The following is a 19,259-nucleotide window of genomic DNA, read 5'->3' as shown; positions in this document are numbered from 1 at the left end:
TTGCCTTGAACTTGGACTGGAAAGCGGTGAGGAGTGTGGTTGTTCTTAGACCCTTAAGGAGTTGGTTCTGCAATCTTAGACTAGCCCCTGACAATAAACTAATTTGCTCCCTTACTGGAAATCTGAGATACATTCTGAAGCACTGAGATGAGAGGAAGTGATCAGGAACAGTCAGCATGGATTCACCAAGGGAAAGTCATGCCTGACTAATCTAATTGCCTTCTATGATGAGATAACTGGTTCTGTGGATGAAGGGAAAGCAGTGGACGTGTTATTCCTCAACTTTAGCAAAGCTTTTGACACGGCCTCCCACAGTATTCTTGTCAGCAAGTTAAAGTAGTATGGGCTGGATGGAAGCACTACAAGGTGGGTAGAAAGTTAGCTAGATTGTCGGACTCAACGGGTAGTGATCAATGGCTCCATGTCTAGTTGGCAGCCGGTATCTAGCGGAGTGCCCCAAGGGTCGGTCTTGGGGCCGGTTTTGTTCAATATCTTCATTAATGATCTGGACGATGGTGTGGATTGCACCCTCAGCAAGTTTGCAGATGACACTAAACTGGGAGGAGTGGTAGATATGCTGGAGGGTAGGGATAGAATACAGAGGGACCTAGACAAATTGGAGGATTGGGCCAAAAGAAATCTGATGAGGTTCAACAAGGACAAGTGCAGAGTCCTGCACTTAGGACGGAAGAATGCAATGCACCGCTACAGACTAGGGACCGAATGGCTAGGCAGCAGTTCTGCAGAGAAGGACCTACGAGTGACAGTGGACGAGAAGCTGGATATGAGTCAACAGTGTGCCCTTGTTGCCAAGAAGGCCAATGGCATTTTGGGGTGTATAAGTAGGGGCACTACCAGCAGATCGAGGGACGTGATCATTCCCCTCTATTTGACATTGGTGAGGCCTCATCTGGAGTATTGTGTCCAGTTTTGGGCTCCACACTACAAAAAGGATGTGGAGAAATTAGAGAGAGTCCAGCGAAGGGCAACAAAAATGATTAGGGGACTGGAACACATGAGTTATGAGGAGAGGCTGAGGGAACTGGGATTGTTTAGTCTACGGAAGAGAAGAATGAGTGGGGATTTGATAGCTGCTTTTAACTACCTGAAAGGTGGATCCAAAGAGGATGGATCTGGACTATTCTCAGTGATAGCAGACAGCAGGACAAGGAGTAATGGTCTCAAGTTGCAGTGGGGGAGGTTTAGGTTGGATATTAGGAAAAACTTTTTCACTAGGAGGGTGGTAAAACACTGGAATGCGTTACCTAGGGAGGTGGTGGAATCTCCTTCCTTGGAAGTTTTTAAGGTCAGGCTTGACAAAGCCCTGGCTGGGATGATTTAGTTGGGATTGGTCCTGCTCTGGCTAGGGGGTTGGACTAGATGGCCTCCCAAGGTCCCTTCCAATTCTGTTATTCTATGATATGGATGTATCATCACCAGATGTGAATTTAAGCATCTTCATAGTCCAATATACATAATAAGTAGCCTTCTTCAAACTGCCATGATTGCTCCCAAACACTGCACTGTGAATTTTTCTGTAACCCAATAAAGATTGGGGCGGCTCAGAGGTACAGAATTGGGCTATAACTATTTTCTGGTCATCTGAAAGTAACGAACTAAATCTCTTCCATTTTCCACCCACTGGCGATGTCTGAGTGATGTTCTTCATAAGACAACAAATTTCCTGATTTGTTGGTTTTTTAGTGCATTTGAAAGGAGCAGTTTGGTGGAATTTCTCTGAACTGGATCTTCCGTCTCTTTTGATAATTTTGAAGACACCGGTTATCAAAATAATTTGAAGTCATCAGGGATAAAAAGTCTATAGTTTCCCTTTAAAAGAGAGATTCTTCTCCAAATATGCTGTAAAAGCATTGAAACTTGCTCCAGAGCTCTTATAAAATGTAAGCTTTTTGCTCATTACGGACAACGTATCTGTATGTATATATATTTCTTCTTACTATATGTTCCGATGAAGTGGGCTGTAGCCCATGAAAGCTTATGCTCTAATAAATTTGTTAGTCTCACAGGTGCCACAAGTGCTCCTGTTCTTTTTATAAGTAAAGCTATTATTCACCAGTTCTATATTCCTAGTGACAAAGTATTTCAAAGGCAACATAAAGCTGATGAACAACAGTGCTACATGCATTTGCTCAGACTACTTAAAAGACAAGCACTAATACATGCAAAGGTATTATGCATCAGCCACCTACTACTGATTTTATGCTACAGTATGATACAACTATGATCAATTCGACTCGAGCAGCCAGACTTCTTTACTCCATAGACTTACTCTGCGTTCGTCCAAAAATACATTACCCTTCAGTCGGCCGCTTTCCGCACTGGCCAGGTACAGACAGTCGAAGTGCACATCCCTTCAGTTCAGGGGGTGTGGGTCAGGCTTTCCGAAAACACAAACATACATACACACAGTCCCGTGCCTTCGTTCTTTTTATCTGATCTGACGGCCGTGTTTTAGAACAGACCAACCAATCAGGGTAGGCCGCATTGTTTATGTGATTGCCCTAGTTGTATAATTGATGAGTATTCAATTTTTTTGTCCAATTGTTAGTAGTTCGTATAATTGAGGGCTATTTATTTTCGGTAGCCAATTAGATTTTGAATGTGGGTAATTTGGGTTGATAAGTACATAGGAGTCAGCATAAATTGTTATCTGGTTGCAGCACGTCCTGACCACAAGCCACAGTCTTAAGCTTCGTTTTTGCAAGGCTTGCATTTTAAAGCATACGGAAGTTTGAGGCCTAACATTTGCAATACTTCCATTTCGTTCAAGCTTGACAAGACAGTTGCTCAATTTATTCACAACTTGCACTCTATTACTTGCATACCAAAATGAAGATGACTGGTCTGATTTTAGGGTTCCCTTTAAAAAAAAAACAAAAAAACCAAGACACAACCTGTATATCTGACAAAAACTAAAGAAATAAATTCAGGAGACAAGTATTTTGGTTGAATGCCTTCATTACTAATCACTGAAGGAGTTTTGCCAAAACTCATATCTTCATCAAACTGCAAAGCCTATAATAGTGAAAAGAGGAAAAAAATAACGGCTTATGGTCCTGTGACCCAATCTGAAATGTCCTGAGAAAAGTCATACCTTCTTAAAAGAAGACTGCCATTTACCCATCATTCTAGGTGATGCTCACAAAACTGCCAGATACTCAAATTATGTGCAGCCTTTACTTTTCTATCCACGTTCCAATAAATTAAATTATAACACTGTCAGTGCAAACTGGGCATTGACGTTCCAAAATACCCAACTGAAGAAACTAAAGAATTTGTGACTATAAAATATTAGAGTCACTGATGGATTTGCCAAACTTTATTTATTGCTTGTGTGTTTTTCTTTTCTTCTGGAACAGCTCATGGATGCATAAAACAGTTTGCATTTTAATAAACATTGTTAGACATTAGAAAGGTCCAAGTGTCAATATAATTATGTTCTTTGGTTTTTGTCAGTTTCACTAGAAAAAAAGTTGCACTTCACAAAAGAAGCTAGGAGTGAACAACAAGGGATGGATCACTCAATGACTGCCCTGTTTTGAAGCACCTGGTATTGGCTATTGTCGGAAGACAGGATACGGGGCTAGATGGACCATAGGTATGACCCAATGTGGCTGGTCTTATGTTCTTATGTAGAACTCTCTGTGGAAAAATTACTGTGTTTGTGTAGAACTCAAAGCATATCTATGAAAATCTGGAAAATTTCAATTCATTTTTCATTGTGATTACTGAAAACGCTAAGGAAACCTCAGGACCTAAACTGTTTACTATGCACTTAGAAACAGATCCAATGTCTACTGAACACAATGGATGGGCTACATGCAAATGAAGATCAACCTGAACTTTAAGCCATCCCCTGCCCTGAAACCACTGGGGATCAATGACAGTGATCTGGGACTATGCTCAGGCTTGCTTCAGGAGCTGACTTCACTAGCAGCCTCCTGGCACAATACTGGCCATTAGCTGCAACAAATTTCTAATTCTACCTGTAGTGGGGCAGTTGCCCCACTTTGGCAGAGGAGGGGTTAACAGCAGCCCTTGCAGTGGCTGCGCAAAACCAAGCCAATCAGAGAAGGGCAGAAAGGCAGCCAATTAGGGCCAGGCTGGACCCTATATAAAGGCTGCAAAGCAGAAGAGTCAGGAGTCGCTCCCTGACAAGCAAGGGAAAAGGACTGGCTCCCAGAGATAGCACCTTAGATAGAGCAGCACTGCGCAGGCTCAGGGGAGCAGAGGAAAAGCTCCAGCCCGATACATGTCAGGCTCAGGCCCCTGAAAGAAAGGGCCGAGAAGGTGCAAGGGCCAAAGAGGAGGTGGCCCCGGGAGTGCAAGCAGTAGAGGGCAGAGAAGGAGAGCAGGATATGGCTGCCGCCAGAGGGTCCCTGGGCAGGATCCAGAGTAGTGGGCGGGCCTGGCCCCCCCACCCCTTACTCTACACCTGGCCATGGAGGAACATGGCCCAATACAGACTGTGGCTTGTCCCTGAGGCAAGGGGCTAGACTCTGGGGCTGCAGTTGGTCACGAGGGCAGGTGCAGATTGAGGACTTGTGGATACCCCTGGAACGGGAGAGAACCGAGTGGGGCACAGCCAGAGGGCTCTGTCCAGAAAAGGACCCTGCAAGCCAGGGAGCAATGCGGGTCCCAGAGAGCACCGCAGAGCAACGGGTGGGACACCACCTGCAGAGGGTGCTCCACAGCTGAATGAGCTAATTCCCGGGGCAACCAGAAGGAGGCGCAGCGGTGGTGAGTCTGAGCCCCGTTACATAGTCCATCTTCTACTTCATCACCAAACCTCCAGGTTTGTATGGGGAAGATTTAAAAAAAAAAAAAAAAAAAAGCGTGGACACATGGCCAGTCTTGGCTAGCAGAAAAATCACTTCTGGATGCCAAAAATACAGTCTGGCCAGGCCCATAGCATACCAGGAGAACCAGTAACACTACAATTAACCAAAGATGTGTGGGAGCAACACACGTGTAGAATACTGTCCACATCCAAGAGAGGCCTTATATTCTTCAGTGAAATGGCAGGGGATCCAATCCATTCCCTCTGTCTCACCTGAACTGGCTAATCAGGGCATGATGGGTGCTATGCAAAGCCCTGCCCCACCAAACCAGCAGCCTCTACCTCCCATCCACATGTGGAAAAGGAGAAGAGTGCAGCCAAAGGCTGTGAGCATATCAGATGCACCCTACCCCTCCCAAGAAAGAAGGGGGGACATCCTCTAAATTAAAATTCAAGGTAAATTGACAGGCCCGTGTCATTGCAACCATTGTTTAGATGGTGTGAACAGCAATGCAGTCTGTCAGTTTCTGCATATATAGTTCCTCAAATAACAATCCTGTAGTAAAGTCCTCAAACACACCAGGGGTCAGTGGCTGGTTTCAGGAGGTCTGCAAAACCCCAAACCCCAGCACCTCCGGGGCAGAAACCCCAAGCCCATGGGCAGAGTGTTGGAGATACGGGGGGTGGCACTGTCTCCCCAAACTTAACCAGAGCAAGGCAGTCCCAGGGGCAGCTCCACACACAGCCTTACCTCCTCCCCTACCCCAGTTCCTCGCCAGGTAAGAGGTGGGAAGCCAGAGCCGGGCAGTGCGAGGCGGCTGCTACCCTAGCTGCTCTTTCCATCTCCTCCTGATGCTGATGCCTGGGGCTCCAGCTCCTCCTCAGCTCCCAGCCCCCTGGGACTGCTCGTGCAGCTGGTAAGAGCCACCTGGGGCCAGCAGAGTCCTCGAGAAGCAGCCCCCCGATCCCCCTCCAAACCAGACAGGCTGGGTGGCCTCCTGAGGTGAGTCGGCGGTGGAGGTGGGGCTCCCTCTCTAGGACCCGCCAAGCCCTGTCTCCCCCACCATAATAGAAGTCAAACTGCACCTATGCCCAAGCTCCCCCCCCACCCCCACCAAGCAGCCAGAGCCCCGAGGGCCCCCCTCCCTCCACTGGGATCTGGAGTTTGTATAGCATGTTGGGTGGGCCTCAGGTTTATAGCAAATGTTGTTACTATATTTAATGCGTGTTTTAATACTGATTCATGGTAAGACACGTAATTCATAAATCCTGCCTACTGATACAGTTTACAGAACTCAGCACTGAAATGAGACATATTTGATTCCTGAAGGTTCACACCTCATATCACAGTGACAATTCTTCTAACTTGCTCCCGCCAGTCCCTCCACCCTCCAATACAGCTACACCTAACACAATGAATGCAGCTAGAGTGCATGGAGAGAATTGCTGCAATTAAAATTTGTGGAACACAACATGAACAATGACACCGTCTCACGGCACTTCATCATGCCTACTGACTATGGCATCACCTTTGTTGAACTATTCCCAGTATCTATTGCCAGCTAGAGAGGGACAGAGTTACGGTTGCATTGTGGTTCTTATTTGCCTTTTGATAATTTAACCTTTAGAATCCTCGTTTTCAAGCTTTTATCCAGAACCACAAGGGCTAGAAGCCTAATAAAATAAATAAAATAAAGCAGAGTTTCTCAATCACTAGAAGCTAGAGCTTTATGAAAAAAAAATGAAAATATTGTGAGCCTCATGATTAAACTGCGAGAGTTTACTCACACTTCATGTGATCTAATACACTAATTTGTCATGCCAGAACTCTCCACAGAGTAACGCATTAGACAGACATCTTCCTTCAAACGACACTAACAGCATGTAAATATTTAAACAGTTCATTTCTTAAACTGGCAGGAGGCAACTAAAGTGAAAAAGATATATAATCATAGAGAGGAGAAAAAATGGAAGTACTAACATGAGAATGTTTCACTTTTAATGACACACCCAAGGTAGGTGAGGGTGCGGGAAGGGACAAGCTTTTGAGCTTCACAGAACTCTTCTTTTTGTCTGGGGAAGATAACCAGAGTGTCTAAGCTAAACAGAATTTGGGACAGGACTGTTAAACATATGGGGTTCACACATACTGTAGCACACCAATTAAGGGTTAGCAGGTAATAGTGTGTGCTACAAACTGATTTAATGAGCCTTAAAACCAGTGTCTCTTAAGTCCACAGCTTTTAATGTCTAGCACACTTATGAATTTAAGTTCCCAGGTTTGTCTTTTGAAAGTGTTGTGCACATCTCCTTTAAGGATGAGGACTGAGCAGTCAGATATGGGGTGATCGCTTTGTGAAAAGTGTTCACCAACGGGTGACACGGTGTTTTTGTCTTATTTTTCTGAGAGAGTTTATTTAAGGGTGTAATGATTGTCTGGCTTCACCCATACTGGTGTTATTGGGCTTCACCCATATTGGTATTCACCCGTATTTAAGGGTGTTGGGGCATGTGATCCGCTGGATGAGGTACACCATATGTTGGGATAGGTATGTATAGGATCCATGGATATTGAAAAGTGTTTTGTGGGCGTAACGATCATTGTAGCAGTGGAGATATGTCTGCAGGTTTTTCATCTGTTCTGGCAGGGTCTGGTGCCACTTTAAGTAGGTTTGTCCTGGTTTGTGGGGAGATTGCTTCTGATGAGCTTGGCAAGGCCGGAGGTTTGTTTGAAGGCCAGAAGAGGGGGTTCGGGAAAGATTTTTTTCAGGATGTGATCCTGTATGGGTTGTAATTGTTTGATAATACCCATAGGGGTTCCAGTGTAGGGTGGTAGATGCCAATTAGGGGTATTAGAGTAGCAGCTGTGTTAGTCTGTATTCGCAAAAAGAAAAGGAGTACTTGTGGCACCTTAGAGACTAACCAATTTATTTGAGCATAAACTTTCGTGAGCTACAGCTGCTGTAGCTCATGAAAGCTTATGCTCAAATTGGTTAGTCTCTAAGGTGCCAAAAGTACTCCTTTTCAATTAGGGGTATGTGGTCATTGTTTTCTCCCCCCCTCAGTATTGAAACAGATTCTCCCAAGGTATCTGAGTGGCCGGTTCTGTGATGCAATCTATTTCCCTGGTGAAGTGTCCTTTTTTTAGTGAAGACATTTTTAAGTATGTTCTGAATCACTCTCAGTATAGTCCCTAGAAATTTTAATTTTGGTAAAGAGAAATTCTCGGGAATCCAGGAATTTTAAATACGAACTATGCACTAAATAAAATAGTGGAAAGAAAACCTATAATTCAAAGATCATTTTAGCAAAGTGGCAAAGAATATTAACTCTAATTGCAATAGATGAACATACCTATCTGCAGATAATCTGATGGACATTTTATTGCACTCCACTGCTTCTCAAACTGTGTCTGTGGACCACTGGAAGTGCACAGCTGTCACAATGGCCAAGCACCCGTGAGCCTTCTAAAAGAGGCACTTCTAGATTGACCAATAATCAGGAACTCTCTTGAGATTTCCCGAGACTCTGCTGACCTACTAGCCTAAAAAAAACCCCAAAACCACTTTTTTGCACCCTCCAAGGGTTTTCCACTTTTTATAGATGTTTTCTTTGTTAGAAATTAAACCATGATATTTTTAGAAAATACTAAAATATCACTTTTGAACACTATACTGAATACATGAACATGTACAGTATATACATACACATTATATTATAAATAAAACACATCACACAAAAAACAATGTACCTTCTGTAGCTGGAAATAGGTCCTCTCCTTCACTTTTAGTTTCTGCTAATTTTCCTGTTCTCAGCAATACTTCTGCAAAACTTTCTGAAGAACTGTGTTGGAATCCAGCATAGGCTACTTCAGACTTACAAAAAAAAAAAAACACATTTGCATTAATATGACAAAGATAAATATCCTTTTTTAAAAAAACAAACATGTTTTATAATACGTTACATTAGATACAATTATATAATTTGGTTCTATTTTTTTTTAATTCTAGATAGAGATCTTATGCAGCAATAGAAAACCTAATAGTTCTCCTGTTAACTTGCTTTTTCCTGTTGACTTAATATGTCAAATGAAACCTATGACACTGGTCATCATAAGCGTTGTGAATGTAAACAGACAGTCTAGATAAAGTTTTTCCAAAACAAATTAATGTTGATTTACCTGTCTGCCTAGCTCTCTGATGTAAAGCACACACTGTGTAAATCAACACCAAGCAAACTTCATTTGCATGTTAAGTCAACACAGGGATGAGAGAGAGAATATGGCATCAGCACACAAAAGAACAAATAGTAGGAAAGAAGAATTTTGTCCGGGAGTACACTTCAAAGGGATACATTTCAAAGGATTTCTGGAATATGAGGAGGATGAAAGGGAACCCTTGGTGATCCATTTAACTGAGGAACACTAGTGGCAGAGGGAAGTGATTCATGAAAAATCTGGATCCTGATTTGAATCAGTGAACTCTGCAAAAGGGCTTTGAGGGTGAGAAAACTGCTTTAGCCAAAGAACCGTAGCTTGCTAGTTATGTTTAGTCTCTTAAAAGCATGTTATACTTTTGTTTTATTTGTAATCAATTCTGATTCTACTACCTTTACGCAATATGAGTTAAAACTCTATCTTTCCTAATAAACTTTTGTTTTATCGTAAGTAGATCTCTGTACTGTAATAGTAAGCAAAATATTAATTCTTAGTTGAATCAAACAAGCTGGTGTGTACACTGTTTCTTTGGAGACAGCAGACTTGGCAATTACTATGAGGTTCCAGTGACAGGGGCTGGATGCTACATGGGAACGCTCTTCCAGGGCGCTTGGGAACTGGGGTGGCACAAAGTGTTACCTGCAAGGTAAAGTAAGGGCTGGCATAATCGTGAGAAATTTGTGTGTGGTTGCTAACAGAGTGGGGTGTGAAGCAGTTGTCACCAAGTTTAGCACAAGCAAACATCTCTCTCGCTGAGGCGGGGGAGTTACAAGGTCACCCATAGTTTTGAGCTCCTCAGAAAAGTACACAGTCTTCTTTTAATGCTTCTATAAGTGTACTTTAACTCTTAATGCATCTTAAACTTACTTCTGCAACACAGGGAGCAACAATTAGAGATTCATAAAAGGGATGACAGCTCTGCTTTTCCACTGCAGCATTGGCTCCAGAACTGCTTTTTAATACATCTCCAAATTCTTGGCCCTGGAAGGAATAAGCAGAATTAAGTGTGGCGCTTGTCGACCAAGTGCCAATTCATGTCAGAGCCCCAGGCCAATTCACTTGTGTACTAGTATAGATCAAAGTGATTGACAAATGCATAAGAGTGTATCTGGAGTTTAAACTTCATGAAAACTAATGGGGTGTTACATGCATTGTTTTTACTTATCCCTTTATAATGTTTCCCTTTATAATGTAGTAGCAAACATTTACATTGCGTATACCCCTGTAAATAAATAACCCATCAAACCAGAAAGAAGCCTTATGGAATGCAAATGAAGAACTTTAACAGAAAAGTGCTAATTTCAAAGCCAGTGGTCATTGTGTGTGATTATCAGAGGTCAAAGACTCAAAATTCATTCCTCACTCTCCGTCTTCAAAGGAAAAGCCAACCCATGTAGTGACACTTCCAGTTTGTTTTCTGTGAGAAGAAGTATGGATTCAAGGAAAGCTCCTTCATCTCTGGACTGTTTGGACTCTTAATAGGGAAGTGTACCAGATGCAAAGCGGAGATCCTCAGACACAATCTGAGTACCCTGAAAAGACTTGGGAAACTAGCAATTTATTACATCACTGTCACTATTTGGAATTGTAAACTGTGACTCACCTGTCCATATATTTTACCTGCTTTAATCTCTCAATAACTCTCATTTTCTTTTTTTTAGCTAATAAACCTTTAGTTAGTTTATTATATAATTGGCTGTGCATGTTGTCTTTGGTGTAAGATCTAGGGTAAGTGACTAGTCTCTTGGAATGGAAGCAACCTAAATGTGATGTGATTTTTGGTATAAGTGACCTTTTATCACAAAGTCCAGTTTACCTGGATGGCAAGATAGACTAGAGACTCTAAGAGGACTGTTTGTGTCCCCATGATAAGACTGGCATAGTAATCCAGGAGTTCACATTTGTCCCTGGCTTGTTGTGTTATATAATTAGATTTTACAACCAGTTTGGGGTATCTGCCTGTTTTTACAGTTTGCCCTGAGATATGCACTCATGGTCGTGAGCCATTCCAGATAGCGTGACACCTGGTAATAATGAAATCTTGCTTTAAAGTCTATTAAGTAGTCATATGTTCAGATGGGAGGAGATCCTGCAATGGACTCCGTACATGGAACCCCGCAGAACTCCACTGAAGTCAATGGGGCTTAATAGAGGAGTGTGCTAACTACATATGACAAACTGCAAGATCAGGACCCATGTTTCATCTATTCATCAATTATTAAAAACAAAAAGAAAAATTAGCAGAATTAGTCAGAGAATCACAGACATCATAAAAAAAAAAGACTAGTAAAAATGAACATACATATGGAAGGAAAAGTGAAGAATAGGACCTTAAATGAATAGGAAGGTAAAGAGATTTTCTAAATTGTAATAGAAAGTACGACACTATGCTTTAATGGTGCTTCAACTGCTTATAGCTCCCATCACAAACACCGTGACATTTTACTAGTATTGGCCTTTTGCTCTTCTTTGATGACATAGCTAACGCTAAAAAAACCACAACAACAGTGGGTATTATTCATTTTGGAAAAGAAAGATTAACAAAATATAAGAAAACATTAAAAGTCATCCATGGCCCCTTGATGTCAATGTGACTGCCAGTGGTTCCAGAAGCAGGACTAGCAGATCCTTGTGAAAGAATATGGCCTATACAGTTATCCATTAGTGAAACCAAAGACAGTAGGAGAGATTTTAGTGACTTCTTACATGTAATGGCCGAAGATAAGTTAATGACCTCTTCCACCATTGTCCATCACTGACTGCATGCAGCATGGCTTTTGTCGTTGTAGTTGTATTAGAGAGCACTTTCATGGTTTTAGCGGTGGTCCAATACAAGAAGTCAGCAGACTGGCTAGAAGGAAGGCTGATTTCTTCCTGTGAGTTTATGCAACACACAACAACAAATGTTAGAAATAGCCTCAGCATTATCACCACCATGAGTTAATAAGGCCAAATGCCCAGAACAAACACAAAATGGCATCAGGACATACTGATAAGAGTTTGGTTAATGAGTTATTTCAATTATCAGTCTCATTTAGCAGCAAGCTAACCACAAGCAGAGTTACAAACAATGTTGCAATTTTTTAATCCCATAGCTGATTTTTTGATTAGTAGAACATTCTTTTTCTCATTAAATTCTAATCTCATGATATTTTGGACACCAGCCATTTACATTTTTGAAGGTTATGGAAGTGTTTATTTGCTCAACTAGTCCCACTGTTCTGTTAATACACTGAAGTTTATCAAAAAGGGGAGGTTGGGCATACTGGCCACTGAATCATATATTCACAGAAGATTAAGGTTGGAAGAGACCTCAGGAGGCCATCTAGTCCAACCCCCTGCTCAAAGCAGGACCAACACCAACTAAATTATCCCAGCCAGGGCTTTGTCAAGACAGGCCTTAAAAACCTCTAAGGATGGAGATTCCACCACCTCACTAGGCAACCCATTCCAGTATTTTACCACCCTCCTAGTGAAATAATTTTTCCTAATATCCAACCTAGAGCTCCTCCACTGCAACTTGAGACCACTGCTTCTTGTTCTGTCATCTGCTACCACTGAGAACAGCTGAGCTCCATCCTCTTTGGAACTCCCCTTCAGGTAGCTGAAAGCTGCTATCATATCCCCCCTCACTCTTCTCTTCTGCAGACTAAACAAGCCTAGTTCCCTCAGCCTCTCCACGTAAGTCATGTGCCCCAGCCCCCTGATCATTTCCGTTGCCCTCCACTGGACTCTCTCCAATTTGTCCACATCCTTTTGGGGGCGGGGGGCACAAAACTGGACACAATACTCCAGATATGGCCTCACCAGTGACAAACAGAGGGAAATAATCACTTCCCTCAATCTGCTGGCAATGCTCCTACTAATACAGCCCAATATGCTATTAGCCTTCTTGACAACAAGGGCACACTGCTGACTCATATCCAGCTTCTCATCCACTGTAATCCCCAGGTCCTTTTCTGCAGAACTGCTGCTTAGCCAGTCAGTCCCCAGCCTGTAGTGATGCATGGGATTCTTCCGTCCTAAGTGCAGGACTTTGCACTTGTCCTTCTTGAACCTCATCCAATGTTTTTTGGCCCAATCCTCCAATTTGTCTAGGTCACTCTGGACCCTATCCCTACCCTCCAGCGTATCTACCTCTCCCCCCAGTGTTATCCGCGAACTTGGTGAGGGTGCAATCTATCCCATCGTCCAGATCATTAATAAAGATATTGAACAAAACTGGCCCCAGGACCGACCTCTAGGCATTCCACTTGATACCAGCTGCCAACTTCCTCAACATCTTATGAACAATCTTAACATAGAAACCCAGGATTGTGTGGATTTCCAAAGAGCACAACTAAGCCATCCGAATTCTCAGAAGGGGACTGTTGTCTTTACACCCTTCGCTGGTGAAAAACTTTAATCTTTCATCTCAGAGCTATCCAAAATAGGGTTCTCTCCAGCTCCTCCATTTGATATTGTTGGTCTGTATTACCTGCACTGATGTGAGAATACTGACAGCTGTATGTATGTTCATGGATTCTGAAATTCTGGTGCTTTGTGAGACATTAACCAAATATAGTCATTCTCACAAGCTGCAAACAGATCTTGTGAGATTTCTGCCTATTCTGATTTCCCACCCTTCCCACACATACGCATGTTTTGGCAGACACCTGGATCCAAACTCAATAATGGCTGGTTCAGGTCTGGTTTTTCAAAATTTAGGGTCTGCGTTTTGCAAATTTGGGTTACTGGATCAGGCCTACCTGAAATAAAGGGTTTAAATTAATATTTGATACATCTGCAGTGATTCATGTGTCACTAATTGTTACACTACCAAGAGGTCTGTGCCTGTTCTTTCCATGTTTTATACAGCTTACATATTAAAACATAAAACAGATTTCACTATGCTGTAAATTATGTAATTATATTCCACTGACGATAATCACACAAATGTACAGTAGGGTAATATTTACAATACACTTATATACATACATATTGTTGATGTTTTAATAGCCAGTAAGTTACAATGGTTAGTTTCCCAACACAATATACTGAATTTAAACCTATCAAAAGAAAATCACTTTTCTACAGTTATGGTGGCAGGAGGATATGAACTACCAGTTTTCAGTTCAACAACTTGAGACAGAATTTTACACACTAAACAGGGTGGCCAAAATGACTTAGGTGAAATCTTGCCCCACTGATTTTTTTTTTTAAATGTACAAAAACAAGGAAGACATTTATCACCAAATCTATCATTGTCATTAAAAAGGCATCAACAACTGTCTGCCTGCAACAAAACCTGTAAATGTGAGCACTCCCTGATTATTAATAGTAATAAGATGATCTAAAGAGAGGACCTCCTGCCAGCCTTTGAACAATCAATTGGAAATTTCAATTCCCACTTGACCAGATGAAAGGGACTGCATGCTGAGCGAAATATGCCAGAATCTTTACTCTTCCTGAAAAATAAATGGCAACAGGATTTATTTAGATTCTGTTTAAATAAAAATAGTACCTCCTGATACTTATTTTGAAAGTTTTAAAAAAATAACAGAAAATTAGTTTCTTCTTTTGTAAGGCATTATACTATTTTCAAGAGAATGCGTCATGAAACCTGACCATTTAATGCAAGTATCTAGGAAAATAAGAGCAAGAAATTACTTCTCAACTAAATTTAAACTAAATACTTTTTTTTAAAACTGTGTGAAAATATATGGGCCATCAGAAAGTGAAAGTTTTAAAACAACAAAAATAAAGACTGTGCCCTAGAAAAATAATCCTGGCCCAATTCAGAAGACGATGCTTATTCAGCTAAGGCCTTAAGCATGTGCCTAAATCCACACTGAATTCATATGTTTAAGTGATTGGCTGAACAGAAATGGACATAAGCATGTTCTTAACGTTTTCCTGAACTGGGGCACTTATGAGGGTAATTATTGAAGATACCAGAAGCATAGTCTAGCATTCTGAGCAGATTATTGGGAGACCTTAGTTTAAATTCCTAGTTTGCCCTAATGCCTTTAAGTCATATTTTAAAATATACTTTAGAGAAAATAATTTTGAAACTGATACTTTGAATTTATAGACAGCTTTACATCCCAGAGTATCAAACTACTCACTGTTTTAAAAATAATTTACCATTTAACAAACTTAAATATATAGCTACCAATAGCAGTCAAAGCAAACTGTTAGGTTTCAGAGTACAGCCGTGTTAGTCTGTATTCGCAAAAAGAAAAGGAGTACTTGTGGCACCTTAGAGACTAACAAATTTATTTGAGCATAAGCTTTCGTGAGCTACAGCTCACTTCATTGGATGCATTCAGTGGAAAATACAGTGGGGAGATTTATATACATAAAGAACATGAAACAATGGGTGTTACCATACACACTGTAATGAAAGTGATCACTTAAAATGAGTTATTACCAGCAGGAGAGCGGTGGGGAAGGGGAAAACCTTTTGTAGTGATAATCAAGGTGGGCCATTTCCAGAAGTTGACAAGAACGTCTGAGGAGCGGTGGGGGGTGGGGAATAAACATGGGAAAATAGTTTTACTTTGTGTAATGACCCATCCAATCCCAGTATTTATTCAAGCCTAAGTTAATTGTATCCAATTTGCACATTAATTCCAATTTAGCAGTCTCTCGTTGGAGTCTGTTTTTGAAGTTTTTTTGTTGAAGAATTGCAATTTTTAGGTCTGTAATCGAGTGACCAGAGAGATCGAAGTGTTCTCTGACTGGTTTTTGAATGTTATAATTATTGACGTCTGATTTGGGTCCATTTATTCTTTTACGTAGACACTGTCCAGTCTGACCAATGTACATGGCAGAGGGGCATTGCTGGCACATATCACATTGGTAGATGTGTAGGTGAACGAGCCTCTGATAGTGTGGCTGATGTGATTAGGCCCTATGATGGTGTCCCCTGAATAGATATGTGGACAGTTCGCAATGGGCTTTGTTGCAAGGATAGATTCCTGGGTTAGTGGTTCTGTTGTGTGGGGTGTGGTTGCTGGTGAGTATTTGCTTCAGGTTGGGGGGCTGTCTGTAAGCAAGGACTGGCCTGTCTCCCAAGATCTGTGAGAGCGATGGGTCGTCCTTCAGAATGGGTACTTCTGGGTACTCTTCTGGCTCTGTCAATCTGTTTCTTCACTTCAGCAGGTGGGTACTGTAGTTGTAAGTATGTAGAAGCCCTCTACACCAACATTCCACACAAAGATGGAATACAAGCCATCAGGAACAGTATCCCCGATAATGTCACGGCAAACCTGGTGGCTGAACTTTGTGACTTTGTTCTCACCCATAACTATTTCAGATTTGGGGACAATGTATACCTTCAAATCAGCGGCACTGCTATGGGTACCCACATGGCCCCACAGTATGCCAACATTGTTATGGCTGACTTAGAACAACGCTTCCTCAGCTCTCGTCCCCTAAAGCCCCTACTCTACTTGCGCTATATTGATGACATCTTCATCATCTGGACCCATGGAAAAGAAGCCATTGAGGAATTCCACCATGATTTCAACAATTTCCATCCCACCATCAACCTCAGCCTGGACCAGTCCACACAAGAGATCCACTTCCTGGACACTACTGTGCTAATAAACGATGGTCACATAAACACCACCCTATACCGGAAACCTATTGACCGCTATTCCTACATGCCTCCAGCTTTCACCCAGACCACACCACACGATCCATTGTCTAGCCAACCTCTATGATACAACCGTATTTGCTCCAACCCCTCAGACTTACAGTGTGTATGGTAACACCCATTGTTTCATGTTCTGTATGTATATAAATCTCCCCACTGTATTTTCCACTGAATGCATCTGATGAAGTGAGCTGTAGCTCACGAAAGCTTATGCTCAAATAAATTTTTTAGTCTCTAAGGTGCCACAAGTACTCCGTTTCTTAAAACAAACTGTGTGGATTTGAATTTTATAGGAGGGGAAAAAAAACCTTTCCCTAGCAATTTTTAATGAGCAAAATGACCCAGTCAGATTTCAGATACCTCCACGATGCCCCCAATCCTCCTCCGGAACAATACACTTCACTAAATCCAGGACAAAGCTTGTGAGAGCCAGAGATAAAGCATTCCAGGTCAACGTAGTTTGGCTGCGGAATATTTTAAATTGTAGCTTCATCTGTTTTGTCCTTAGCTTAGTTAGTTGTGTTGTTCCATTTGGAATCAAAGTCTAATCATTTTAGAACATACTGCAGGATCCACTTTTTTTGTTCAAATAAACCTCTCTGTAACAGGAAGAATTTTTATCCCTAAACAGGTACCCCAAGAGAACTTCCTATTAGAGCCCTCTATAACATCCACTATGAATTTTGGAACAAAGATTGAGTTAACCAGTGCTGCACTTTGAAAGCATGGACATGTGTGCTACAGAAAACCCAGAGATGGATTAGATAAAGACCCAATCTGTAGGATGTTGAGCACGTGCTATAGAACGTGACCGTGGTTAGTATGACACAGATTTGCCCTTAGATTATAAGCTCTTTGAGTCAGGAACACGTTTTATTTACCTAATGAGCACATATAGAATCATAGAATCATAGAATATCAGGGTTGGAAGGGACCCCAGAAGGTCATCTAGTCCAACCCCCTGCTCAAAGCAGGACCAATTCCCAGTTAAATCATCCCAGCCAGGGCTTTGTCAAGCCTGACCTTAAAAACCTCTAAGGAAGGAGATTCTATATATAGCAATACACAATAATTCTCCATGGAACGTCTCAGTTCACACTTAGCCCTTGGAGTTTTCTGCAAAAAAAAATAACCCTAGATGGATGAGAGAGTTGTTTTATTTAAGAAATGTTTATTATCCTAACCAAACAATTTGTATAGCGTACCAACTGGTGAAAGATGAAGTGTCTGCCTTCCAGAATTTATAGACCAGAGGAATGTGCACCCACCTCCACTCATGATTCCTCCAACCATGAACCCCAGGCCTATACATAAGTACCTAACCAAGCTCAGCCTGGTCTCACAAAAAGAACAGAGAGAAACCTACCCCACCCCACTGTAGACAATATCACAGTTGTTAGGGCACAAACCACTTTTTGAAATTCCTGTTCTGCCTTACTTGCAGAAGGGACTTGAACTTGGGTCTTCCATATCCCAGGTAAGTGCTCTAGCCACCAGACTATTGGGCATGGGAACACACAGTGCCCCCCCCACACACACACACACTCAGCCAGCCAAATTCCCGATCTGGTCATCTCCATGGGTTAGGTGTGCTCTGAGCATCCTATTGCTTTGGGCCCCAAAGGTGAACAGGCAGGGGCACAGCTAGTTTGAGAATTCCACTGGGGCTTAGGCATCAAGCAGCTTAGTGCTAACGGGACTCAGGCAATTTTTCACATGCTGACTGGCAGAAATCTATGCACCAAGGGAATTTAGGTACCTATACAGTTAGTCAACAGCTGAGTGGGGGTTTTGAGGATATTAGTGGTACCTAAATGTTGGTCTTAGGTGCCAAAAGTGGCAATTAGGCACCTAACTCCCTGTGGATCTAGCCTGTAGTGTCTCAGACCTAGCGCCCACTTGTTCCCAGCCAATCAGCAGTGATGAAACAACATGTCTGATTATAAGCTCAGAACTAGCAAGTAGACACATTAAAAAAAAAAACCTCTCTCTCTCACAGGTTCTGCGATATACAATGAGCTAATCCATTAATTCTTCCAAAAAATGCTGGGCATACTTCTACACGGATCTTACACAGCACACATTCCTGTAACTTTTTAATCAGCTAAACAATACTCGTGTTCAGATCCCAGAATTTACGATATTTCTCTTAGAAGTTACTTACAACAGACATTTGCTAAGTCATGTGATTCAGAACTAGATTCTCCAATGGACTGAACTCTGAATCTGCATAGGTATAAGTGAGGTGAGAATTTGCCCTTCATTGCCTCAACTAGTGACACTAACAGAAAGTAAGCATTTCCATGTACAGAAAAATTGTAATTCTGTCTTCCACCTAAATCAGTGAGAACGTAGGCTATCACTGCTCAGGCCCTACATATACAAATTCTTCATTAAATATGTTCAATTAGATGAGCCCTTCATTAAACATAATGCATACATTTGTAGCTCACTTGAAAGGTATTTGATGCTCAGTAAAAGGATAAGTACAATGCATGTCACAAACTAATAAGTGTGGTTTTTAATATGAGACTTCAGGTGTAGCAAATTTTTCAAATCTAAATTGATTTTCAGGTTAAAGCATAGGCTAAGTTGCATAA

The 19,259-nt window shown here is 41.8% G+C and overlaps 1 protein-coding gene across 4 annotated transcripts in view; it reads right to left on the bottom strand.

Moving 5' to 3' along the window:
* The window catches only part of NBAS (NBAS subunit of NRZ tethering complex), a 406,507-nt gene that overhangs the window by 206,953 nt on the left and 180,295 nt on the right, over positions 1–19,259 (bottom strand). For all 4 annotated transcript variants that reach the window (XR_012157919.1, XM_073335981.1, XM_073335983.1 and 1 more), the window contains exons 36-38: positions 11,724–11,891; positions 9,885–9,998; positions 8,553–8,676 (exon numbers count right to left, since the gene is read on the bottom strand). Coding sequence is in view for 3 of the 4 variants with exons in the window: in XM_073335981.1 (XP_073192082.1) it covers positions 8,553–8,676; positions 9,885–9,998; positions 11,724–11,891 (406 nt within the window). In the remaining variant the exon portion in view is untranslated. The remainder of the gene's footprint in view (positions 1–8,552; positions 8,677–9,884; positions 9,999–11,723; positions 11,892–19,259) is intronic.

Source organism: Lepidochelys kempii, chromosome 3 (genome assembly GCF_965140265.1).
Source record: "Lepidochelys kempii isolate rLepKem1 chromosome 3, rLepKem1.hap2, whole genome shotgun sequence".
Lineage (NCBI taxonomy): Eukaryota > Metazoa > Chordata > Testudines > Cheloniidae > Lepidochelys > Lepidochelys kempii.
The sequence above is the reverse complement of the archived record's forward strand: the minus strand, read 5'-3'. Positions and strand labels throughout refer to the sequence as shown.